Source organism: Ixodes scapularis, unplaced genomic scaffold, assembly GCF_016920785.2.
Source record: "Ixodes scapularis isolate PalLabHiFi unplaced genomic scaffold, ASM1692078v2 PGA_scaffold6__148_contigs__length_123643588, whole genome shotgun sequence".
Classification (NCBI taxonomy): Eukaryota; Metazoa; Arthropoda; class Arachnida; order Ixodida; family Ixodidae; genus Ixodes; species Ixodes scapularis.
Genome location: NW_024609881.1, coordinates 58458720 through 58484671, shown reverse-complemented (window position 1 = coordinate 58484671; position 25952 = coordinate 58458720). Strand labels below are relative to the sequence as shown.

General features: G+C 46.5%; 3 protein-coding genes across 4 annotated transcripts in view; 2 read left to right on the top strand and 1 right to left on the bottom strand.

Annotated features, from left to right (window-relative positions):
* LOC120848624 (BTB/POZ domain-containing protein 6-B-like) lies at positions 1–2650 on the top strand. The gene is made up of 2 exons (XM_040220637.1): positions 1–248; positions 2050–2650. Exons 1-2 carry the CDS (start codon positions 1–3, stop codon positions 2648–2650), a joined length of 849 nt encoding a protein of 282 aa, XP_040076571.1.
* Positions 2651–9346: 6696 nt separating this feature from the next.
* The window catches only part of LOC8027456 (tether containing UBX domain for GLUT4), a 72789-nt gene continuing 56183 nt past the window's right edge, over positions 9347–25952 (top strand). Inside the window, exons 1-2 of one of the 2 annotated variants that reach the window (XM_040218176.3) lie at positions 9347–9644; positions 20604–20659. In XM_040218176.3, the coding sequence (XP_040074110.1) occupies positions 9558–9644; positions 20604–20659 (143 nt within the window). In that variant the 5' untranslated portion in view covers positions 9347–9557. Of the gene's footprint in view, positions 9645–20603; positions 20660–23493; positions 23754–25952 lie in introns of those variants that run through there. The other variant, XM_040218174.3, reaches the window with a different exon arrangement.
* LOC120848632 (integral membrane protein GPR155) lies at positions 16718–20484 on the bottom strand. The gene has a single exon (XM_040220644.3). The coding sequence runs from the start codon at positions 20219–20221 to the stop codon at positions 17462–17464; it is 2760 nt and encodes a 919-aa protein (XP_040076578.1). The 5' UTR covers positions 20222–20484; the 3' UTR covers positions 16718–17461.

Genomic DNA, 25952 nt, shown 5'->3' with positions numbered 1-25952 from the left:
ATGGCGAAAGCAGTCAAAGTCGCAGCGCCAAAGAGAGGCGACCTCCGTTTCTTCACGGAGGGAAGGCACACCGACGTGGAGTTTCTGGTGGAGCATGGCTCCGACCCGCCCAAGAGCTTCAAGGCCCACAAGATGGTTCTTGCCATGCGCAACGAGGTCTTCGAAACCATGTTCTACGGAAATCTCCCCGAGAAGGACCAAGTTCTCGTCACCGACTTGCATCCGGATGGATTTTCTGCTTTCCTAAAGTAAGCGATAATACTCCTATTGCTAACAATCGTAATCTTAATCGTTACACATATTTATCTATACACAAATGCATCATTTGTCCACGTACATACTCGTGTGCCAGGTCATATTGTCACGAATGGCAACTCATGAGGAGACGAAAACTAAAGCAAACTATACGTTTAATAGGGCGAACTTGTGCTTAAAACAAAAAATAGAAAAAGGCTAGCGTCGCAGGCGTCGATGGCGGCGAACCAGCAGAATCGAACCCTGGGGGCGAGACTCACTTTAGCTCGCTTCGCGCAGCCCCTTAACGTACACGCGTGGACTTCTGGAATAACCTGCGTAGAATTTTCGGCGCGTAGAACGTTCGGACCTCGAAATAGCCACGATGTTCTCGAATTCGCCAGAACGCGACGTTTACAGAAATGACCAAAAAGCGCGTCCACTTCCAGGCATCGAACCTCGAGCCCTTTGCGTAGGAGTCAAGGACGAAAACTGTTCGGCCACGAGCGCGCTGGCTCGCAAACCCGTGTGACAGTATGGGCAAGCCACAAATCCGTCTACCTTAAGTGCCTTTCTGAGGCCGTTCACCGCTTTTAGGATAAAATTCCGCGGGTCCGGGATACGACGCCATCTTGAGAGCTACGCAGAGTTAGTCTGCTTCCGGTTCTGCTTCCGGTTCTGTGTGCAATTTTTTTTTTTTTTTTAAGATAAAAGTTTTATTATTTTTTTTTTATTACGCGAAAGCAGCGGCGTTGTACCCCAAAAAATGTCACAACATTATGTCATCAAGCACGCGCCTCAGAGATAAAAGACAAAAAAAGCACAGCAACGCAGATGCATCGTCCAGGAAGCCGTCGTGAAGACGGCGGGTTTCGCCGCTCATGCGCAGTGATGAGCGTGATGTCACCGCTGGAGCGCCGCGCGAAAAGCGAAGACGTGGCGCGCAGCGTGAAGGAATGCGTTGCGTGTAGGAATGCTGTCGCATTCCAACACGTAAGCAATCTTGAATCTCTTCGGTGTTTTTTTTTTTTTTTCGATCAACGTATTTGCTGTTTCTAGAAGCCACAAAGAAATTAGCATTCTATTTTTCTTTTCTTTTGTAATATTGAGTGTGCGTTCGAAAACCAAAGACATTATATTTGGTGTGTGTATCTAAACCATAAAAAATGGCACGTGACACGTGACCACGGAAAGAAGAGAGTGAGCGCGAGTCAAACCGGCCAGTTCTCAATCGGCGGTTTTCGGGCGAAAAGACAACGAATTTCGAGCCGCAAATTGTGTCCTGGGTAGCATGGACCCTTGGATGTAACGCAAAAATAAAAACATTGGCGAACAGAAATACCCTGCCAGTGTCCCTTTAAGCGCAGCTGCCAACGCTATGAGCTCGCGCTTAGCCTTCGCTGCGGTACATCATTCGCTTAGCTTAGCCTTCGCTGCGGTAGATTAGGCGATACCACTGTGGGCGATACTAAGGAGAATTGCATTATTTTCTTAATATGTAAGATAAACCGGAGTGGACTCTCTTAAAAGCTCTAGTTTCCACGCTGCATAAAAAACGCGCGTTTTTGACGTCGCATCACTGCGGTGGTGCTGCTGTCGGCGCAAGCACCTGTTGTGGGCAAACGCGGACTTGTTTGTAAACAATGTGTTGGTCTATAGGTATGCATTGATATTTATTGTCTCCATCAATGAGTCGGTCTGTGCTCACCCGCCAGCACTTCTGGACGCCTCCCGAATGCAGTATGGCAAGATCATTATTAAGTTCATCACTTCCGTTTTCTCTTACCACCGTCCTCCAATTCGCATTCCTTTCAGGTACTTCTACAGCCAGAAAGCCACCTTTGTCGACGTCAACCAAGCACTGCACACGCGAACAGCCGCCGAGAAGTACATGGAGTTGGAGCTCGTGGAAGCCTGCCACAGGTTCATTCGAAAATCGATGCTGCCAACCGACGTGTGCGACGTCTTAGAATACGGCGCAAAGAACGGCAACCTCGCAAACTTCGACGATCCCATCAACAAGCTTCTGAAAATGAGGGGTGTTCAAGTCCTGGAGTCGAAGGGGTTCATCGCCGCGTCGATGGAAATCGTGCTCAGTATACTGAAGAGCCCTCGGCTGTGCGTCAAGGAATACGACGTTATCAAGAGCGCCTACGCATGGGCGATTGCGCGTTGTGGGACAGAGACTGGCGTAGTACCTTCCACCGCCGTCCTCCAGTGGACCATGAGGCCATTCCTGCCAGAGCTTAGATTCCTGGCGTTGTCCGCTCTGGAGTTCGTCGAAGGTCCAGCTACGTGGAACATCCTGACAGAATCCGAGACGTTGGCTGTTCTCAGCAACATCGTAAAATGCGGCTCGAAGAAGTTGCCAGTAGGCTTTTGCACTAGCAGGCGAGCAAGGAGGTGGGACCTGTAGCCACACAAAAATCGACCAGCAAGTTTGAATTTACTCCCTGTGTTAGTGTCACCCCGCTTTATGGCAAGTCAAAAACGCGTCCACCTCAGCCCTACAATTGCTTCCTTTCATTATGATCACCAATCTGTGTTGGGAGATGGAACTCATTATTGACCGACGCCCACGTGTAAACTACTCGTCTTTCGTTCCGTTTTGAAATATCTCGTTCATCAATTTTCAGTTCTAGCAATTCATTAATTTAAATAGTTATACTACCCTCAGGAAAAATGCGAAATATAAAAATAACAAAAAATTAAACAATAAAGACCTGTGCTGAAAAAAGCCCACATTTTTCTCAACTTGTTTGCCCAGGATTTAATTCTTTCTTGCATTTTTGTTTGTGCGTGTGTGTTCTCCCAGTGTCCTTTTTTTTTTTTTTTTCAAACTACCAAGTTCTCCAAACATAACCGACATTATCCCTAACTCTATAGACAAATTTACATTTACAAAAAAAAAAAAATTATTTTTTATTTTTTTATGAGTCGGCGATTGTCACTGAAGAGGAGGTAAGCCGCTTCCACTAAATGCAAGAAGAAATGTAAAGGGGAGGAAAAAGGAACTTGCCCTTAAAGCATGATCAAAAGAATTATGTTAAAAGGGCGTAAACATGTTTTTACTTATAATACGAGTACTAAAAAGAGATAGAAAGGTTCTTTTCTATAGCATTGTCGAAGAGAGGAGTAGTGCACTTGACTAGCTTTAGTAGGTCCTCAATAACTCTCTCTGAGGCAAGCTAGTGTTCCCAAATGCGCCTTTGGCGCGAAGGAATTCAAGAAGGGACACACCAACCAAAGGGCAGCGCAGGGAACACGCCACGAACGCGGCTCGATGAGGAGAAAGCCAAGCTCGCGCCGTCATTGGTTGAAATAGGGGGTAAACAAAACAAAACCACGTGAGTGCATCTGGCGGGTAAACAAACTCTAGAGCCGTGCAAGGCGTAAACTTGTTCACCTAAGACCCCTTGGTAAAGTGCACGCTTCGCTTACTGCCCTCATGTGCTTGCGCTCGTCTTGCAAGTGGCGCCAGTGCCTCGTGCGGCCCTTCCGAGCAAATGGCGGCTTAGCTCAAGTGATTCGTGGCCGGCGCTGTATTTCGCGATTACACGGGGTGCGAGAGTTGCATGGACGTTCCCACCTTTGAAGCGCAAAAGTGCTACAAGAAATAAACTTTTTTTTTTTTTTTTTTCGGCTGGATTTGTTATTGAGGCACGCGTGAGACGAGGCTTTTTTTCTTCGTTATAATCTTGTTAGTGCCGATGTCCCCCGTGTATTTAAGAGTGAACTAATCCGGTAATGGGGCAATGGCGGCCCCAGGCGTGCTTACGTTATCGAAGCGCCCCGTGTCGCCTTATCGCCACCGGGTAATCACTCCCTTCTGTCAATATTTTTTACGGCTGACTGTACATCCCCGCTGGGCACACAGTTCCGCTAACCGAGTAGCGCATTACTTGCTTCTACGGGTGTGCGAATATAAGTGCGAGTCGAATAACGCCGCGTCATTTGTAACCTTCAGAGTGGAAGAAGTAACACGACAACCGGTCTTCTTAACAGTGTTCAAGCTAGGGATGACCCTCCGTCATTCGACTCGAAGCGGTATTCGCACATCTTTAATTGGGTCTTCTTAGTTGACGTCATCAAAGCGTCGCACTCACCGGCAGCTGTATTCAACGGAAATCCCGTTTCTAACGACACACGAGAGAGCACCCGCTTCGACCACGGCACCTTCGCAAGAGCAGCGCTGGAAGACGTCCTGGTACTGAGCCTTCAGAAGACTCCCTCGAACTTCTTCGGAGACGAGCTGCTTGACGCCCACGACGTGGCCCCTGGTGGAACGGATGTCGTCAGCATCGATCGAAGACGAACGCAACGGAGTTTGTTGCTGTTCGGTGTCATCCTCTAGCAGGCGTTCGATAAAGCGGTAGTTGTGCCGAATCGTAGAGTCGTCTTCATCACGTTTCGCGATTAGGTCCAAAGCCGCGAACAAAGCATTGGCCATAGTCCTGGACTCATTGACTGTAGAAAGACCACAGCGTGCGTCCGCGAGCAGCGTATGCCAATTACTTCCTTTCGAAGGGATTGAACGATAGACGAAAGGATTCTAGCGCATGCTCACTTAAAACCGACTCTTCTTATTGTTATATTTTGTTTCACCACACGTCAGAGGAATGCCGACGTGACAAGCCGACTGGACCAATCAAGCAGTATCAAAATTACAAGGTCACAGCCGGCGTTTTTAATTTTTATGTGCAAGGGATATTATCGGCGAAACCCACGAAGGCCAAGTGAATGCGCTGTGACATTACACTTTCCGTATGTCCGTCTGAATTTTTATGTGTTCTATCTTTTCTCTGCCCTCTGGCTTATAATAAAACAAAAATATACATGAGTTCGACAAGGCACAGGTCCCAGGGTCGAGAAGAAACTTTGCAAAGGTGCAACGTCATTACAAAAATAAAAAAGTATGACAAATGTGCTGCGTGTTTGTTCGTTTCTTAAAATCCGACTACAGGCAACATAAATGAATATCCTCGTTTGTCCAAGGCAAAAACGGGCGGATCGACTGTACTGTTTGAATTTCACACTGCATATTTGTTCCCTCAAACTTTCGAAGAGAGCAAGAAAACGACTGTCAGGTCATGTTTTAACAGTCTCTTATACCTGTTCATATGTAAGCTTTCGTTAATCAGCACAACCTGACAAAGGGCGGACGCTACGACTCCCGTCACCCAATTAGAGCGACAGAGCGCATCAGGTGACAGCTCTTCACAGGAGGACTGCACTGCGGTGTAAAAGGACTCCAGTCTACGATGCTGTGAATTGTCACGTGCCTTGCGCCGTCGCTCCCATTGGCTCGCTGGGACCGTAGCTTTCGTTTTCCTGTTTTCCAAGTTATTCTAAGACAATATGGAGCCGACCGGTCTCCCAAACGCTCGAATAAAAAGGGACCGGCATCTCAATACATGCTTTGAACACGACGTTGTCGCACCATGCATGTGGTTCTTCCTACTTGCTTTTGCCGAAAAAAAAACAAAAAAAAAAACTAAGTGGTGCAAGATATTTGCTGCAAAAGTTACAGGTCCAGCCTCAAGGCCGCCACAATGGCAGAAGATGTAACGTGAGTACGAGCTGCGTGTATACACACGCGTGGCTCTGACGCGGCACCGCTGTGTTGCTGTCGGCACGGTAACTGGAGTTTTTTTTTATGTTTTACAGAAGTAACATGGTAATAGTAACATGGGAAGGAAATACAACAGAACCAATTAGAAGCGAAAGCTGGAAAATACGTGGTCGTGGTTTTGTAATAAAACTTTGGATGGGGCTAGTTGGTTCATATCGATTAAAAAATTAAAAGGCGCGAACAAACAGGTCGAAAAAGACACACGTACGACATGGACAGGTCAAAAGATTAAACAGGCATTACCTTATCTTATGTATGCAAGTGATGTAGTGCCTGTGGCGCAGTGGCGTAGCCAATAATGTTTTTCGGGGGAGGGGGTGGGGGCTGAGGTGGCTGGGATGTCCATGACTTGGGGTGCGGGGAAGGGAAGGGGAGGTAAAAATGCATGTGTATATTATAGAGTCGGCAGGATTTCGGGAAGGAAACTGAAGCCCCATGAGCCCCCCCCCCCCCCCCCCCCCCCCCCCCCTGGCTACGCCCCTGCTATGGCGGATAACGGTATGGATCTGTAGGAAATAATGAATATATGTGGTACCGAGGGGGGGGGGAGGGGGGGGGGGCGGGGGGGAAGGCTAGGTCGAAAATTTAATTACAATAAGTGACGTGTCAAGATTTTTAATGATGACGAGAATGAAGAGCTTAAAATACAATAACTCGCGATTGAGGTAAATTTAAGTCCTGGGGGGTATGTATTCATGACACTGCGGTTTATCTCAGTGAGCATGAAAATGTATATAACTTGTAAGGGCAACGGAAATGCAGCTGTAATAAAGAGTAGAGCTTTGCATGATTATAGCAGGTATGACACGGCGAGGGAAATGTGGAAGGTAGTTATGGAGCAGAGTTTAACTTTTGGAAAGGATGTCCTGTGTACGAAGTCTGATACAAAATCAAGGTTAAAAGTAGGGTAAAGCGCCGTGGGTAGCTGGTGTTGGGAGCGCATGGTAAGACACCGAATCATGGGGCACAGGCTGATATGGGATGGTCATCATTTGAGGCCAGGGAATCTGGTTTAAGATATGATTTGAAGAGAGATACGAGACATGGAGGGAAAACGATGGACACGAAGAATGTTTAGCTATTTGTACATAAAGCTCATCGATATAAGGTGGAAGAAGCGAACAAGGACTACGGTCGACATTCTTGGGCAATGATGGGAACGCAGATCAGGAAATAGCCGTTAAAAATAAAGTTAAAGCAACGGAGGGAAAAAGATGGGAAGCTGGAATGCAGATAAAACTGCCTGTGAGGACACGTAGAAAATATAGGATGGAGATTGCTAAGGGAAGTATCTACGCAATTCTAGGGAAAGCTGTTTTTTGTTCGACGCCAGGACAGACGTGTGACGAGCGGGGGAAATGTCACGACATAAATACAGTGTGTGGAGTATGTGGGGGAACAAAGGAGACGGTTCAACGCTCGATACTTTACCGCAGAGGGCTTTATCCTGCAGTTGCTCAAGGTGATTTTGATTTAGTACAGGCGTTGGGCTTCAATGGTAGTGACGTAAAAAATAGACTTTGGGAAAGCGGATATCACAAAACTCGGGTTATCGGACTGTGTTCATAAGTCCAGCAAAGAACAACTTGTATTTGGCTGATTTTACTCGTGCCCAACACAACGAAGGAAGTAAAGTAAAGCAAAACAAAAAACACGTTAGATGTTCAGACGACGCAAGGTCCTTCTGTCGTACGGCGACACTGGTTCTCTTTGTATACCAGACACTCAGCCAGTAGTGACACTTACAGATCGGTTGCGGATGTGCCTGGCAATTATGGCGCTCAGGTTGAAGCGAAGTACCCTTTTTCATTTACTGCCTTCCCTCGAGGTGGTTCATCCCGAGAACCCACTACGGCTCTGCAGAGTGGTGTGCTGGACATATAATAGATATACTAAGTTGTTTTTTCAGCAAAAACGGGAACTTGTGTAAAACCGCAAAAGAAACGGCGTTCGCTGCCGGCAGGATGACAGAATATTCTGGAGATACGCTTGAAGCATGTCTAAAGATGCATGGTTGATTCATACGTGTGCATACGTTTAGAACACGTCTGTAAACAGTTTTAGTAAGGCGAAAGTGACAGTCATTCAAGGAAGAAACACGTATCAGACAGTGTCCACAGACTGCTCGTTGTACGATGCCCTATAGAGGTGCGACCGGGGCTACAAAGCGATATAGCTTTATTTGGGGAACCCTCCACGGACGTTGCTGCAAGTCGCCGTGATAAGGCTATGGGGAAAAAGTGTCAGTGCGGAACGGAGCTGTTGGTATGGTGGCATTGCCTCTGACACGAGAAGCGACGTCTCGCGTGACGTCATCGTGTCACGTGACAGTTTCACGTGACGTCAGCGACGTGTGATGCCACAGTAACGCGTGACGTGACAATTTCTCCGCTAAATTTGGGGATGAAATATTTTCGCTAAATTCCGACTGAAAGTTTTGCTCGTTAAACACCCCCATCGAGTGCTGTCGCAGCTTCCTTGCCTTTGACAGAATGTCTAAGCGCTACCCTCGATCCCAAGATTTCGTCCGTTCGTACATCTGCCGCTAAATTTAGCGTGAAAATTTATGTCTCGTGATCTAACGTCACGAGACATATTATACGCCGAGTGGAGAAATCGACGTCACGTCACCTATATATGTCAATTCAGTTCCCCCGCCAAATTTAACGTGAAAATTCAAGTCTTGTGCGTTAAGCACCAATTCAGTTACTCCGCAAAATTAAGTAGGAAAATTGACGTCGCGTGACCTAAACGCCAATCCTGTTTCCCCGCTATATTTAGCGGGGGAAATCGGCGTAACGTGACCTATAGACCAACACGCGGCTCTGACGTCACGCCTCTGCGGTGGCGCTGTTGTCGCCAAAGCGCATGCGCAGAAGCTTCACCTCACGCGAATCTGGTTTCTGAGCTCGCGCAGTGCCCAAACCTGGTGTGTGCAAACCTGGGCTTTTTTTGGAAACAGTGTAACAATTTAGTCCCTTCCCCTTTCCCTCCTTTCCCCACTCTGGTGCAGTTAGTGTCCGCACCTCGCCAATGCAGGGCGTGTTACCCCTTGACGGAAGTCGGGACATTTCAGCCGTTTTCTTGTTGGCGTGTTGTTCTGGGTTAAATGTCGTCCGAAACGTTATAAAAAACAAAACCTCCTTTTTTTACAACTTTTGTAGGCGGGTGAATGTGTATGCGTCTGGATGAGACGCGTACTCAGTTCAGCGCGCCCCGGCTCCCGCGTAGGGGGGGGCGCGCTGAACGACTAACATAAAACGACTAACATAAAACGCTACCACAGAAGATTCTCGCATGTGCAGTGCGTACTGGATTGCCCATCGTACCGTATCGGATGTGCAAAAACGTTCCCTAAAACTCCCCTTTTCGCGCAGTAAACTTGATTACCAATTTTCTTTTATTTAATTGAATGCAGATGGCGCTGCTTGACACTCAGTTTTTTAGCAGATAATAATTTTATTATCTAGTGAAGCACAATGACAAGAGCTTGTTTTCACAGGTTTTTTATGGTGATTTTTTTACGCAGTAAAACGTCCACAAATTTAAAAACAAGACGATAATATATTTATTTATATCTTTCTAATTTAATAGCCTCAAGTTCTCATGCGATTCAAACGTTCGTTGAACACCGAACACGTTGAACAAGTCAACCTGCCAGATCGCGTTGCCAGTCGTCGCTGCGAACGTCATGGCGACCTCCGTGTCGGTGGTTGTATTGTGCCCGAACGGGCGACGGCAAACCTTCAAAACCAGCGGAACTTCGAGCATTTTGCAGGTGAGACATTCCTCAAACACACGCCTACGCTATGTCCACCCTTAGTAGAAGGCATATCGCCAAATCCGAGTAATTTCTACGTAGCCAGTCTAATTCGTTACGTCATTGTTGTGATGATGGAAGGATCGTCACAAGCTTTTTTCTTTTTTTTTTCTTTTTTTTTAGAAGTCCAGTTTTGAGCGGTCAGCTTCGATTGGCTTTTCCGGCCCCCGTGGTTTGTCCTTCGCTTAATTTGCGAGGTTATATATATATATGTATATATGACCGTTTTCATAGTTCACCCTTCTTAGATTGTCAAGGTTCTGGAGCCGGGTTACGGAAAGCGCCTCCGAGCTACCCGGTGTCTCAGTGCGCGCCTAGTATTTGGTGTTTCTCAAAAAGAAAAAGAAAAATGCTGCGCCATTTAGAGGCTGGGTAACACCGAGGCTAGTTGGGGGGTAATATTAACATTAAAAACGAGCGGGTTGGTAAATATACTTAAACAATTGGAAAGATTAAACACGAAAACGGGACGAAAACCTGACGCATACAACTCTCAACGACATTTAATTCAGCGACAGATAAATGTCGTTGATAGTTGAAAGAGTTGTATGCGTCAGTTTTAGTTCCGTTTTCGTGTTTATTCTTACCAGTTTTTTTTTTAAGTTGTAAGAGTAATAATCCTTTCCTTCTGCCGAAAAAAAAAAAAAAAAAAAACGGTCGCGTCACGATAGAATGTACGTGCCGCTCATGTGCCTGTTGCTTCACGCGCAAGCCACGATTATTTTTCCATTTATTTTTATTTGTTTGTTTTATTGATAAAGCTAAGGCTGTGAAAGCACTAGTTTTGTGGGTTTCCTGCCTTCGAGGTCATTGTTCCAGGTAAGGTTCAAAGGGAGTCAAGTATTGTTAAAGTAACACCTTTTGGCGGGCTAGTTGGTTCATGATTTTAGAAATAAATGAACTGCGTAAAGGACGAGGACAGAGGTAGAAACGAGTACGACACACGGAGCGCAGACTTCCAACTGTTTATTTGGCGCAGACACAACAGTATATATGACAGCAGCAATCAGTTTGCGGTTAAATAAGGTTTAAACATGACGGTCCAAAAAAGGGAATTCCTTGTCTGATAGTGAAACAGATTGCATGCTTATGCAGTTGTGACCTTTCTTTTTAATGAAGTAGGCTTCTACGAGTTTTCTTTCCGTTGCCTCATTTGCTCTTGCGAGAACACGTGTCCTTTGCAAATCAGGATGACAGCCGCATTTCAAACAATGTACAGACAGATGTCCGCCTGTGTTGTTTTTTATCGACAGAAAGTGTTCTCGTGCCCTCAGGTTGAAACAACGTCCAGTCTCGCCAATGTATACTCGCCCGCAAGAAAGCGGAATTTCATAGATAACACCGGATGCGCATTCCGTGTAGCGCGTGCTGTGCTCCTTTTTGCATTTGTTGATGTTCACTCTTGGCTTCATCATAGGGCACACTTTGCTGAGTTTGCAGGGCGCTGAAAAGACGACAGAGAGACCATACCTGGCCGCTACCTTTTTCAGGTTATGGGACAGGCCGTGGTGGTACGGGATGACATGCACGCGCATTTTTTCTTTTCGCCTCTGCTCATTACTACCAGTTTTCTGCTTCTGTAGCAAGTGCACACATACAGCAGAGACCAAGTGTTGGGGGTACCCTGCGGCAGTAAGGCGGTCACACTGATCGCGGAAACTGGACGCCATTTCATGAACATATGATTTTTCTAATGCTGAAGTACAGCTAGACATAACGATGGTTCTTTTAACAAGCTTTGAGTGAGCACTGTCATAGGGCAAAAGGCCCTTCTTGGTCCTAGGGTGGTATGACCAGCAGATGTGCTTGTCACTAAACATTATTTTTAGATCTAAAAACTGGATGGAACCGTTAGTGGTCAATTCATGGGTAAAATTAAGGCCATTGGATGATGATACGAAGATGGATAGAATGCTAGAAACAGCCTTGTGAATACAATGAGAACCTTCAATATCTAAAAGCACAAGGTAGTCATCGTCCCATAACCTGAAAAAGGTAGCGGCCTGTCCCATAACCTGAAAAAGGTAGCGGCCAGGTATGGTCTCTCGGTCGTCTTTTCAGCGCCCTGCAAACTCAGCAAAGTGTGCCCTATGATGAAGCCAAGAGTGAACATCAACAAATGCAAAAAGGAGCACAGCACGCGCTACACGGAATGCGCATCCGGTGTTATCTATGAAATTCCGCTTTCTTGCGGGCGAGTATACATTGGCAAGACTGGACGTTGTTTCAACCTGAGGGCACGAGAACACTTTCTGTCGATAAAAAACAACACAGGCGGACATCTGTCTGTACATTGTTTGAAATGCGGCTGTCATCCTGATTTGCAAAGGACACGTGTTCTCGCAAGAGCAAATGAGGCAACGGAAAAAAAACTCGTAGAGGCCTACTTCATTAAAAAGAAAGGTCACGACTGCATAAGCATGCAATCTGTTTCACTATCAGACAAGGAATTCTCTTTTTTGGACGGTCATGTTTAAACCTTATTTAACCGCAAACTGATTGCTGCTGTCATATATACTGTTGTGTCTGCGCCAAATAAACAGTTGGAAGTCTGCGCTCCGTGTGTCATACTCGTCTCTACCTCTGTCCTCGTCCTTTACGCAGTTCATTTATTTCTAAAATATTGTTAAAGTGTTGTGACCCATTTCTGTCACTTTCTTTGTGACGCTCTTAAAACAACTTGGTTGCACTTATATGCCCTGAGCCTTAACCCCTCCTCGAAGAGGTAAAAACATTGTTTATACCGTAATATCCCAAGAGATAGCCCATCCAAACGTGCAAGCAAATAAGGTGAAAATATGGAAAAAAAACTAACTTTCAATGCGCAGTCGAAAATTATTAAAAAAAATATGTGAGTTTTAGGTATTGTGACCTACGAAACTTGTGATTGCAGGGAGGGGTGACAAACTTGAGACAACTGCCCTTCGCTGTCAGCAATGTTCGCTCATCTCCCGTCGTGGCTGAGTAACACCATTTCTGTGAGGTCACTGTTGGCCAGGGCCCTGCAGTTACTAGATGGGGGCTGTCTTTTGGTGTTTCTGAAAAATAGCAAATCCTGCCAAAACTAGGGGTGGGGTTCCTCTCAGGATATTGCGATACCCTTCATTCTGTAGAAAACATAATCCAAAAGTAGAATGCCGGCCCATGTATGTGCACAAGATAATTTGTATTTGTGTGCTTGACTCCCACCCCCTTCAAATCTGTGCATTGGATAGGCGGTATCTGTTTACTAGATGTCTTGAATGAGTAAATCGGCTTTTCTTCGCATTTTAGACTCCAGGTTTTAAATATAGGTTCCTCAATGTGCAGCGCTCACTGGGACCACACGAATGGATGCCGGCACAATGCGCATTCACATTGAAACTGGAATGATTGGCACTCTGCCAATATCTTATGGTAGTTGAACACTCTTTAAATGGGGCCACGTTACACTATTGAGTTTGAATACTATGCAATCTACAGGGTGTCCCCCCCCCCCCCAAAAAAAAATTTACATGCCTTTTTTTTTTTTGCAAATATAAACTATGCATTGCTGAGCGCTCATTATCTGCCCAAATATATCCGTAGCGGTCCAAATCAAGTGCTAGAGTTTCAGAACTAACCTGTTCTATTATTCGAAAGTCTAAACAATTTCCTGAAATGTTCAGTGGGAAAATGGCAGCCGACGGAGCTGTTGGATCGATGGTGTTGAATGGCGCCAGTTACCGAAAACGGGTCCCGTTTTCCTATCAAAATTGTCAGAAAATCGCTTACAGCTCTTGATTGAGATAAAGGTCAATTCTGAAATGTTGCCACCTGGTTCGGACCACTTGCGCTACATTGGGGCGGTGAATGAACATTTGGCGACATACGATTCATTCTTGCAGGGAAAGAAACGCCACATTTTTGGGCGGAGGACACATCATACTCTAGTGTGCCGACGGAAATGTGACGCAAGGACATTCGCACGCGATGCCAGTGGGCCAGGAGTTTTTCTGTTGCAACATAATTTCAAGAGTAGAAGCCGACTACATTTTTTTTTGTCACTCCTTTGTGAGGTTTTCCAATGTAGTTGTAAAAGTCACTGCGTCGACTTAGTCGCGGGGGTCACCGGAGGGCGGTGGCAGTTGAATGTGGCCCATGGATTGGACACAAACGACAAGTGAACGTCTGACTCCGTCTTGGTTACACTCATTGCCACATTGAACCTTTGGGCTGGGGCTCACAACAAAAGGCTGCATCGACGGCGATGGCCAGCGTAGTCTGGCTCACACGTTGCGTTTGAGCGTAGTCAACAGCGTTGCAGCTGCTTTTGGAGAAAATGCACGGGACCCCTGGTGCCATCTATTAGGTGACCCTGGAACGCTTCTGAGATGTGTATGACTCGACTGAAGGTCTAGGGCATCTCGAAGGTCTAGTCATACGCAGTGTTTGCGAGATCAAACCTATGCGCTTACTATGAGGAACGATTGCCTATAACCAGGATTCCGTGTTTTCGAAATTTATTTCTCACCAAATTCGAAGGACATTCCTGCTCCTCCTGCCGAGCTTTTTTGCTGAAAGCTTTGAGTTTATCAGGGTCTATTTATTATCGACTTCTCGATTCTCTAGGGCTCCAAATTTAATATTGTTGTGTGTGCCCATTTTTTTTTTTTTTTTTTAGTTTAATAGGAAAACAATTATTATTCAGATACAAAACCTGCCCCAAGTTCGCAAGAACAACTGACCTGTGTCAAATGATATTTCTCTAGATGGATTGGGCATCCGTGCCCTCGCCGTTGGTAGTACTAACTGTCCCTCAGCAAGACTTGCACAAAAGTGTTGATTTAATAAATGTCAATACCTTGAAATGACTTAAATTGTTGGCATAGTCCCTGGAAAGCTCCATCCACTGCTCCAGCGGCGAGATGAAACCTTCAGCTGATCCCCTCCTTCCTACGATAATAGCTTTCACTTTTTGAGGAACCTGGGGAGGGCTCTTCTCTGGACCACAGGAACCTTTGTTCTGACCAAGCTTATTTGTAAAAATACCATCGTTTATTTATTTTTTTTGCCATCGTGATGCTTAAATTTTAAGTCGTTTTGGATAAGTCTAAATTTACGCAACTTTTACCGGCAAGTGTTTTTCGGATTTTATCGGATTTATATGAAAACACCGAGCCCTACTTATAACATTTTAAGTATTATAAGCATATGGTGCAAAGTCGATACTTAAGATATGTGCAGGTCGGAACTGATCCAAGAATGCAGCAATAGATCGAGGCATCGTCTTCTCCTATACGCTTCGCAAGTGGGCTCATTTTCGTCTTCTGCGCATGAGAAAGGAAGTAGCGGTGACGTCAGAACGCCGAGCCCTGATTGGCTGATTGCGACCCCCTATCTGAGCGTCGTCTGCTCCTTTGCAACGTCGTCTGCATCTCTCTTACCTTTCCTGTGACTTTCGGAGCGAACTCGACTTCGCCTTTAAAGGAGGGCAGACGAAATAACTTGAATGGTACGTTGTTTTTGTCTAACAACTAGCAGACGCGCATCAAGGAGGGAAGTCAAAAGACTCACTTGCGAGGTGTCGCGGGGCGCCGAGGTTTGTTTGCTTAGAACCGAGAGTGAGCGTGTTAGTGTCCGTAAGTTCCCTCCCAAATACTTTTTCCCTCCATTCCTGTGCAGCGAGACCCCTCACTCTTTGACGGCGCCGGCGGGTTGGCGCAGTTAACGTCGTCTGCTTTACGTCTGCTAGTCAAAGCGATGGCTGCTTTACCTTTTCTGCGTCTGTCGGAGATTCACCGCTTTTTCACCGGCAAGAGTCACCGTTGCCTCGGGAAACAAGGAGATAACAAGAGGAAGAAATTGACCTCTTAATCTAAAATTGAGGTCAGCGATCAGAGTATAACACGGGAAGGGTTCACAAGGGTCGCGCGGGCATATTCCATTCAGCACGCCAGCCGGTCGTGGGCAGACGGTCGCTGAGTCGCGGAGTGCCTGCTAGGCCTAACTGCCCAGCTCGTTTGGTCGCGTTCGGTGGAATCGTGGCCGTTGGAGCTTTTCCCCGGTGTTTGTGGATCCAGCGTTCTTGTTCGACGTGCTGTTTCAAGTAATTTTTACTTTTTTCTTGCTGCTTGAAGTCAGGACGCGTCAGAAGCTCACGTAGAAAAATAAACGTCCGTGGGTCGTCGCGACCGCAACGCTGTCGACCATGCTGAGTTGATCGTAAGAAGTGCGAAGGACAGCTTCGGAGCTGTCGTAGGATTTCGCCGTAACCTGCGCAAAACGTACGAAAATTTCGTTTCGCGAATACGAATTAGTTCTTAAGCTTCGTCTTACGCACATTTTTGGCGTAAGATCATTTCGTGAATCTCGCCTCTACACTTCCGAAAATCGCAGGAAATGTAAGACAGACGCAGACGACATTTCGAGCAGACGACGTTGCAAAGGAGCAGACGACGCTCAGATAGGGGGGCGCGATCAGCCAATCAGGGCTCGGCGTTCTGACGTCACCGCTACCCCCTGCGCAAGAAGCAGACGAACTTGCCCTCCGCATTGTAAGCAGTCTCAGCCGTTTGTGATGCAGTTGATTAAACTCAAAACAGAAATATGTGTGCCAGCCTTAAAGGGGCACTAAAGCAATTTCTGTAATAGTTTATTATGGTCAAAACTCAATCTATGGGCTTTAAACATCCTAACATTACATTCATGTGTGGCCAATTTCTCTGTTAAGATCGGTATTGAAGATAGATTATCTCGAAACTAGTGCCGACACCAGGGGGCATTGTCAGGCAAGAAGGGCTTCTCCTCGTTCGACGGTGCCCTCTGGTGTCAGTAATAGTTCCAAGGTCATCAATCCTTTGATGCCAATTTTAATAGAGAAATCGGCCACGGATCAATGAAACGTTTGGTTTTTTAGGATGCTTAGAGCCCAGATTGAGCTATGACCATAAATGCACCATTGCAGAAAGTTGCCTACTGTCCCTTTAAAATCTATTGCATGACACCATAACGGCACGAACTCCAACCATGCCGGTGGCAAAAGAGAGGTTTGGGGTACAGATGTACCCAAGTGACTACTTCCTGGACTGGAGATCCTTTATGTTCCCAGGTTTGTGACAGATCTTTCTCAAAACTATGAAAACAAGTGGTGCACTGCCTATGCAACAGTGTGCACAACTAAAATGAGACTGATGTGAAAGACATCCTAATGTATAGTTACTCTCCGTAAAACGACGGGTAGGAAGACCACTTGTCAAAAAATAAAAGCTATAACAATGTGCACACATATAGGAACACAGACAGACACACAAAATGTCAAAAATGCTTCAGAACTCTTTGCAGGCATGTCCCTTGAGATCTCGCTTTGTTCCTAGCGGTAGCAGACGGGTTTTGGTGCAGTTCTTCCCTTCTGGAGGCATCTCCATTATCCTGCTCTAAGGTTCATTCATCAAAAGCAGATGGGGCACATGGTGGTCTGTACAGGGTGCCTTCATTGTTGTGGCAGAGGTTGTAACCTGGAGTCTTCCTCTTGTGTCGACCCTGATGATCTTACTTTCAATAGTCAGCATTAAGAGGAACCTGTGGATTTTGTAAACAATCCACAGGCTGTGCTGCACTGGTAGCAGTCGAAGGTGTCCACCGTAACATGCTTCTGCCACTCTTTTGTGCACCGTATTTGGTAACAATCTAGGCTCTTTGTGCTGTGTTGACTTTTGCAAAAAGTAAGAGGTACAGGCTTGTTCCACGGTTGACCTGTCCTGCCCATGGTGCTTTTCCAGAAGCCAGACGACGATGAATTGAAGCGATGGTTCAATTCAAGACACATTTGTTGCTAGTGACGGCAGGAAGACATATGTGTACTGCTCGTCTTGGAAATGTCGCCTGCCCAGTGCATGCCGGATGACCCTGCCCTCCAGGAGCCGTTTGCCGTAGCGTAGTGCCTGGGTTCGGTCTTGGCAGAGTCCGACAGCAATAAGCCAGTCCACAAGCTCGCGTCCTACAAACGCAAGCTGGAACACCGTCCCGTCCAATCCCCGCCGCGGTGCCGTGATGTCGGCCACGCACGAGGCGTAGTGGTACATCCGGAACTGGACGGAGATCTGCCTCGTCTCCGCCGGGAGTTCATCCTCTCGAGGAAGCGTGAGCACTCCGGTGTCCCGGCCCATCCTGAGTCCGTGGATGATGCAGTTCCAAAGGTTGGACAGCTGCCGTACCAGCCATTTTGCGTCTAGTCCGAAGACCAGGAAGGTGATCATGCCCTGTCCGTAATTGAGCACAATATCCAGAAACTCCAGCTCGACCAAGATGCCCGTTGGAACGTCGGTGAGCAAAAGTTGCCAGAAAGACACTGCGAGTCCGACGACCATGGAGACGCTCAGGAGGAGCAGGAGGACTAGATGGCGGAAGACCTGGTGCAGATCTCCGTCGGGTGGAGTGAAGCTCTCTAACTCGACCACCTCATCCTGAGGTATCCGGTCCTGGCCAGTCCTCTCATGGTAGGCCTCGACGATTGCGAGACACTGCTTGACCTGTTCTTTGTCGCAGTTGAACTGTGGTCCACACAGGAGGTCTGCGGTTTGATCAGCCATTCGGGACGATGATGGCGTCTCAATGTCCGACTGGTGGTTTGTGTTGATGGAGCCGTGGGTGCTTGAACTTTGAACCATTCCAAAACTGGTTGTTTGCCTGGCAGACCTGCTGTGTGAAGGAGAACCGGAATGGTGCCTGGTGCGTCTGGAATGGTTGAGGATGTCTTCAAGATCTGCGACGGCGTGGTCTTCGTCTCCAGAGCAGCTGCCACAGTTTTCACAGTCTCCGGTGCAGGAGTCGTCCTTCTTTTTAGTGACTTTCAGGTCTTGCTCACTAGAGGACCTATTAGAAGAACATGCCGGCGAGCTTGTAACATCTGTCTGTGCTGTCCGATCGTCCTCATCGTCACTGCCGCTGCCCAGTGGAGCGTAGCCTCTTGTTTGCATTCGGAACCGTTGTTGGAACACCATGCTGACAATGGTCACAACCAAGCTACTGAGTAGAACACCGACAGCCACAATCGCCTGCACGTCTCCAAACTGGAAGTTTGGATCTGCGGTCCCAAGCCTTGATCCCCTCTTCGGTATGCTGAGGCAGAGGGACAGGGCCACGAGAAACGAAGATCCAAAGCCAAAGACGACAACGAGCCATTTCATCCGGAGTACAAAGCACAGACTCCTCCAGTGAAGGAGCATGAGCAGGGCGGCAACGATGGCCGTCCAAATCCTGGACGCAAAGATTCCAGTGATGGACAGGGCAGACTGAACAAAGCCAATTGTGGAAGATGGATCGTGGGGGTCGCACGCGATCCACAGGACGCCGCCGACAGCGGTGGCCAGTTGGCAGACAACGAGGAAGAAGGTTGTTCCATGGGTGATGCTGTGGCGCTTGCGGCCAAGCACCACCAGGAGCCAGAGACAGCAGACGGTGCTGACGGCCCCGGAGTAGACCATGGTATTGCCCATGGTCGTAAAGAAGCTGCGCAGCCCACCCCTGGAGATCTGGCTCATGGTGGCCGAGATAAAGATGAAGGGCGCCGACAAAAAAGTCCCGGCAACCATGGCTGTCGACACGGCGGCCGTGGGCAGCCCGTACTGCGTGGTGAAGATGAAGACGCTGGGCGCCATCGGGATCATGCCGTAGAGGAAGCCAAAGTTGCCGAAGTCCCTGGCGTCCTTTTCGTTCAATGACACCTGGAGGAGGTTGACAATCTCCCGGATGACCAGTGGACAGACGAGGATCTTGGCAGCAATGAGGAGGACGGGCGTGAGGGCCGCATACTTGCCCATGGAGCTGAGCTGCCCAACCATGTTGAGACCGAGAAGGAAGAGTGTAGACGCGATGAAGGCGTCTCCCAACGAGTCGACAATGATCTGGAAGACGTACGGCAGGGCGCAGGCGCTCGTGGCGACGTTCCAGAGGATCCCCAGTGCGGGCGCCAGGACGACGGGGTTCTTGAAGATACCAGCAACGGTCAAGAGGACTCGACGAGTGATGGGAGACGGGCTGTCTTCGCTGTCGCTTCGGCTGTACTCCATCATGAGGAAAGCGATCGGGTTGAGGAAGGCGAGTTGTATCGGCGACACGAGGTAGAGGTAGTGGCTGAACGTCGGCTGGGTCCTGTCGAAGAGGTGCGAGATAAGCGGGTAGCCGAGACCGAAGTCGTTGCTCTGCGTCGCCGCGATAGCGTACAAGCCCGCTTTGCCGAAGGACAGGGGCCGTCGCACGAGCAAGAGGGTCACGGCCGCGACCGCCACGAACACTGCGGCTTTCCCCAGGGCTAGGGCGGCAAGGAACTTCCAGTTGACTTGCCCGAGGGCGATGGTAGCCAGCGACTTGAAGGCGACAGCCGGCAGCGCGAAGTAGGACACGAACACGTTGAGGCTCCGCGTTTCAGCTAACCCAATGAGTCCGAAACGGCCCGAGGAGTAGCCCAAAAGGATTATCGCGAAGCACTGGACGAGGACCGGGAGAAGTTCGTCGTAGACGACGTGAGGATCACCGGTCGGAGCAGGCGGCGACACAGCTCTCGTTGCGGGCTCCATAGTTTCGCCGTCGCCTGCGTCGGCGTAGTTCTGCGTCCGTTGTTGGAGTGCGGCTCGTGAATCAGAAAGCGTTGGTCGCCGAGTGTCACGTCGGGTTGAGCGAGCGATCGTAAACACGGGAGGCCATTTGGGCCTTTCCGTGACGCACGTACGCACTCCTTCGCTGCCTTTTCTCTTCGGAGTTTGATAGATGGACAGACCGAAAGAAAAGAAAAAGCGGAGAACAGATTTGTCGGTCGTCTTCGACGAATAGGCTTGACCGAACCTCGAACTGTGCGTTACTGGGCGCATGGGGGCGCAACGTGTTGTTCGCGGATTCGCGCGGACGACGCGATCATTGTCATGGTTGTCATGCGTTTAGAGCATTTTTTTCTTGTTCTAGGTGTTGGAGGACGTGTGCAAAAAGCAGCATCTGAATCCGGCTGAATATGAACTCTTGTGAGTAAGCTTTGGCTTTGTTATTTTATCTCTTTCACTCTCCGCGTCTCGATCAGTGCAGTTGTCAACGGATGCCGGTGAGATATCTTGGTTTCGGTATCGTCGGTGCGTGACTTGTGCGCGTTCAAAGCAACAAACATGTCTCGTTTTTTTTTTTTTTTTTTTTTTTTTTTATTTATTTATTTATTGAGTAGATTGGTTTAGCGTTGTCTATACACGTTTGCAAGTCCGGTCTCAGGGCGCCGCCATCTTCCTCAGTGGGGTGCGCTCTCGGGAGCGGCCATAATCCGATTACGACGCCGTAGCAAGGCTTCGTAATCGGATTATGACTGGTCCAAGCGCACCCCAGACAGGCAAGATGGCAGCGCCCTGAAGCCGGACTTGCAAACGTGTATAAGCAGTGTTGTACGGAACGGCGTTCCTGGAACGAGTTCCTTTTAGGAGGAACGAAGGAACGCCGCCGTTCCATTTTGCATCGCTGGAACGGGAACGCGTTACATTTTTACTGCAACGGAAAGAATAGCGGCGTTCCTTTTTTTCGTCCAGTGGGGTAATTTTTATTTTATTTATAACAGGGAAATTTTGACAGTACAAAAACAATATCTTTACGAAGTGCAGGATCTCGTTAACTTTTTGGCGGCTAATCTTATGGATTATTTTGTGTGGTCCTCGCGGTCCTCGCTTGCTAACGGTTTCGGGTGCAGGAGAGCTGGTGGACATTGATTCTTTTTTTGAGTGCCCGAAACTGCGGCACAAAAAGCAAAACTTTTAGTCGTAGGAAAAGACAAAGAAAGAGGGTCGTTTCAAACTCAGCTACTTTTTTTGGTTCTACGAATCCGCATGCACCCAGAAATTTAAGGCCAACTACAGACATTTCTGAACTTCCATAACGAGACCTACAATTACAACAAGATCACAGGTTGCCAGACATTGAATGCACCCTTGTATCCCTAACATTGGTCACTTAAAAGATACACAAAAAAAAAAAACACCTTTATTCCTTCTCTTGTCCCCCACCTTCAAACTGAACAACAAATCCAACCTTCACAAAGAAGTATTTGTAGTCTTCAAGACTGACCTTCCAAAAGCCCTACACTCTCCTGCACTTGCTCGTCTTGCGGACAGCAACATAGAGAAGCAACTATTGTTAGGTTCTAACAAGGGACATCGTTAAATTGAAACGTGTGAGGTTGTTGTAAAACGCTCGTGCAATGTGCTCACATTCGGCTCGTCTCAATCGTCCACTACAACCATGAATATGGTTAAAAGCTAAGATTTTTAACTTGAATATATCAACAAATAAAACCCTGCTTCCGCTTGTTTTCTTCTTCTGGTGCCCTTCCATCACGACATACAAACTCGTATGTTGCATATTGATGGGATAGATAAAAAAAAGAGAAAACAATCTTTGCTTGATTTAACTAAATATGGTAATTAGCAAAATACAAATGTAACGTATATGTAACTATACGTTCCATTTTTTACACTGTAACGGGAACGAGTTTCTTTTTCACAGATGGAACTTGTGACGGTAACGCGTCCCAAAAATCGGAAGGAACTAGGAACAAGCTTTCGTTCATTCTTTTTGAGGAACATGTACAACACTGTTTATAAGTTATCCTTTGAAGCAAAAACTTAAGCATTGTTTAATTTCTGCCGCGCCATGTCCGCCTCAATAAATTTAGCGCCCTTTGTTGCAAGGACGAGGTTGCCTGCGCTTAGCAGTGAAGAATCGAATAAAAAAAAGTCACGTGATACCCTCCCTCTCCGTGGCTGCAAATTACCAATGTTGCACGCAATAAACATTTCGAAAACATAATTAGGAAAAAAGTGATTTTTTCTGAGAGCAGATTTCTGTTATTCTGTGTGTTCTAAAACCACGTGAGGATTTCTAGGTCTCCAGTATTTCAAGTAAAGTTTTAGGCGTCAAAGGGTTATGTTCATTTCATTTCTTTTCCCTCAAGGCATAAACCATTAGAGGAACAATGAGTCGCTAGTCAAAAACTCGCATCGGAAAAATGGTAAACATCATTATTAAGAAAATCGGGTGGACTAATCAATGCCTTTTTGAAAAGTGCACTATCAACAATTGAAACAATGGTTCAGCACTCAGAAATTTTGCATTGGCTAACAATACTGGGAGTTCGGAAGAAGGATGCAAAGCTTGCATTCATAATTTAGAACAAAACACATGATAAAAATATATCAATTCGCTATTTCCACACCTCAGGAGCAAAATTCAATGAAGCTCGACAATATGGGGAACTATAATAACGACTCTCAAAAGGCATCGAGTTGGTATTTCCAAGTTGCATACACTTATTGTATATAAACAGGAATAGAAATTTTCTCAGGTGCTCCTATTACCTGCCCTTGCTGTAATCTCCCTACATTAGTAGAGTTTCGAACAGCTGTTGTAATGCACGGTTTGCCTGTCATTACCCTTTTAACTATTTTCATGCTTGCACACACAGATATTTTTTGTTTTCATCTCTGTTCATTTTCGAGCTTACGTAAACTGGGCTTTCTCTCTCTCTCTCTCTCTCTTTGTTGTATATGTTTGAAAAGCCCTTCTGACGTTTGATTTTATTAATAGACTTCCAAAGTTTTTTTGCAACAGACTATCCTTTTGTTCTTTTTTATAATATGCATTTGTTGTGACATTTTTGTCGGGTTTGAAAAGTTCATTTTGTCGTCAAATTACAAAAATGTAATTTGCTAAATTTGCGTTAGGATTCAACGGCTAAATAGGCCCGAAGCGCCCAGTTTCGCTATCGCCGCTGAATGCAACGCCATTCCAGCACCTAGCGGGACGCTCTGATACCGGCTGGTCGCGTCGGTCGCGTTTTTGCGAGTTCTACGCTTCACCGTCTTCGTCGTCGTTTCGCAGCCCGATCGCCCGATGCTCTAGTCAAAAGCGGGCACTCGCGATGATGAAAAAGAGACGCAAGCCCGGAACGCAATACTGTTGTGTGGTTGGTTGTAATAACAACCTCAGGAATTCTAGTCACTCCTTGAAATTCTACCGGTTCCCCGGAAAACCGTACGAGGCCCTGCGACGCCAAGCCTGGATCACGGCGGTGCGGCGGCAAAAGTAAGTTTCTTTCGCTCATAGCCATACTCATCATAGAGATCATATGCTCGTAGCTCACAGCTACTACGTTTTTATGTGGGATTTTTTGGTCCCCGACGGTTCGGTGCGGACCTTTTCGTCACGCTGTCGTTTCGGGGCACTTTCGCTTCGGCGCGACGCGGTCGTTTTGGTACACGGCCGGACATCGGTACCTGGCGTTTCGGTGCTGGGAATTTCGCTACCAGGCCTTTCGGCACAGGGAATTTTGGTAGCGGGAATTTTGTTACCGGGAATTTCGTTACTTGCAGTTTATAAGCAGGGTGCCGTGTTTTCGGTATTTATTTTTCTTCAAAGTCGGGGGTTATTTATCGATGTTTATTTTTCCCTTTTAATTTCATTTCATTTATTTGGCTCAGGAGAGTTGGGAGTACAGCAGAAAGGCCGAAGGCCCATACCAGTTGGTCTGGTATGTTTTTTCGGTGTTTTTCGGTGTCTAATTTTAATGCCGGAGAGAAATCGGTGTTTAGCGGGCTTTTAATATTACTGGAGAAAATACTATAATTTATAGGTTATGCCTTTAAACATTTTCCCCAATAATGCTGGTAAAGATAAGGAAAAAAAAAAAAAACGGGGCAAGGAATGTGGTTTTGATAGAAAGGAAGAACCCAAAAGACAGTTCAATGCAGATCGTTCCAAATCAAGACAAAAAAAAACAAAACAAGGATTTTACTTTAAAGCTAGCGTTTTCTTTCTTTTTTTCCTTTTTTTCTTTCTTTTTTTCTAAGAACAGCTTAAATTTGGGTTCTTTTGGTTTTCACCGATTCTGAGAAAACCGCCTCGAGGGTTAATTTTCTGTGTTTATTGGTATATACCGAAAACAAGGGACCTTATTTATAAGGTGCTGCAAGTTCGCTGCGTCCATTATGTTCCCTTTACTTAATATCTTTTAAAAATTCCTCTGTTTGTGTCTCAGATTCAAATTATATACCTTTCTCCATTGGGAGAGAAGAGGCGAGGCAGGGAAAAAAGCAACTCAGGTGTTTGTGTTGTTGACCAGCTTCTGTCCCCCCCCCCCCTCCTCCCCCCCCCCCCCCCCCCCCCTCCCCACAAGCAGCGGAGAAAACAAGAAACAAGTCCGCGACAGGTTCATATATCGCGAATTTGGCTCTCGTCCTTGACATTTCTTTTGTAGTGCAACGTTTTGTCTTCATTTATATATTTTTAAACATGACAAAAACCTAATACAGATATATATTTTTACTTGGAAAAATATGGCTCTCGTGAATGCTCGTGAATGTTCTGGTATGTTCTGGTGTATATAAATAGTTTTATAGTTGAGAAACAACAGTGACATATGGCCAAGTGGGACCAGGTAAAAACAATGCTATTAAGTTGAAGGGTCAGGAGCGTATATTTTTATATAGGAAAGTAAAGCACGTGACTTGTTGCTGTTTTTTCACTGCTTGCTATAGTTCAACATGTCGGGACAGTTTCATCCTGATAAGGCTTCTTGCGTGACATGCTTATGAAAACAGCATAGTATCTCCTTCTGTAATAGCCCTCCAGGGATGGCATTATTTGAAATTAAAAAAAAATAAATAAAGGGATTTGTATTTATGTAAAATGCGAAGGAGAAAAGTAACGCACCAAGATAATTGCACTCCGAAACACGCGCAGATCAAAACGTTGCCATTCTTAAATATCTCAGTACTAAAATGTCCGACACCTAATCGTCCGGTCCTGAATTCTTCAGTGCCAAAACATACGGTTTCCTGATCATGACCTTACCCTCCTTTCATAAGTATATTTAAACTACGAGCTTAAATACCGAGTTTGTTTTAGTGCTGGTTTCCTAGCATAGAGTGTCTGAAAATGTTGCAACAGAAGTATGATAACACGTCTAGTCGTCTTTGCAAAAGATTGCAACCATCTATGGAGATTGAACTACTGTCCTCTCACTCAGTGATCCGGTACCTCGCCCCCTGTGTCCTTTGTTACCATTGTTATAGATGGTATGTGTGTATCCATGCTGCCACAGAGAAAAAGCTGTGTCCCCCAGTGGTAGGAGCTCAAAGGAGCTCACAATGTATAAGTGAAGGGCAACTTTTTTGGATCTTTATAAAAAATGATTTGCTCGAGTTGCAAGATAAAATGTATCTTGTTAACGTGGCAGCTTGGGCGAGTTGGTTGCACATGATATCACACACCACAGCGCACTAT

Bases quoted from the DNA above. Each gene is read 5' to 3' on its own strand.
- LOC120848624 (XM_040220637.1), top strand. From the start codon at position 1: ATGGCGAAAGCAGTCAAAGTCGCAGCGCCAAAGAGAGGCGACCTCCGT. The intron at 249-2,049 runs GTAAGCGATAAT...CATTCCTTTCAG, and splicing joins GGATTTTCTGCTTTCCTAAA to GTACTTCTACAGCCAGAAAG.
- LOC120848632 (XM_040220644.3), bottom strand. From the start codon at position 20,221: ATGGAGCCCGCAACGAGAGCTGTGTCGCCGCCTGCTCCGACCGGTGAT.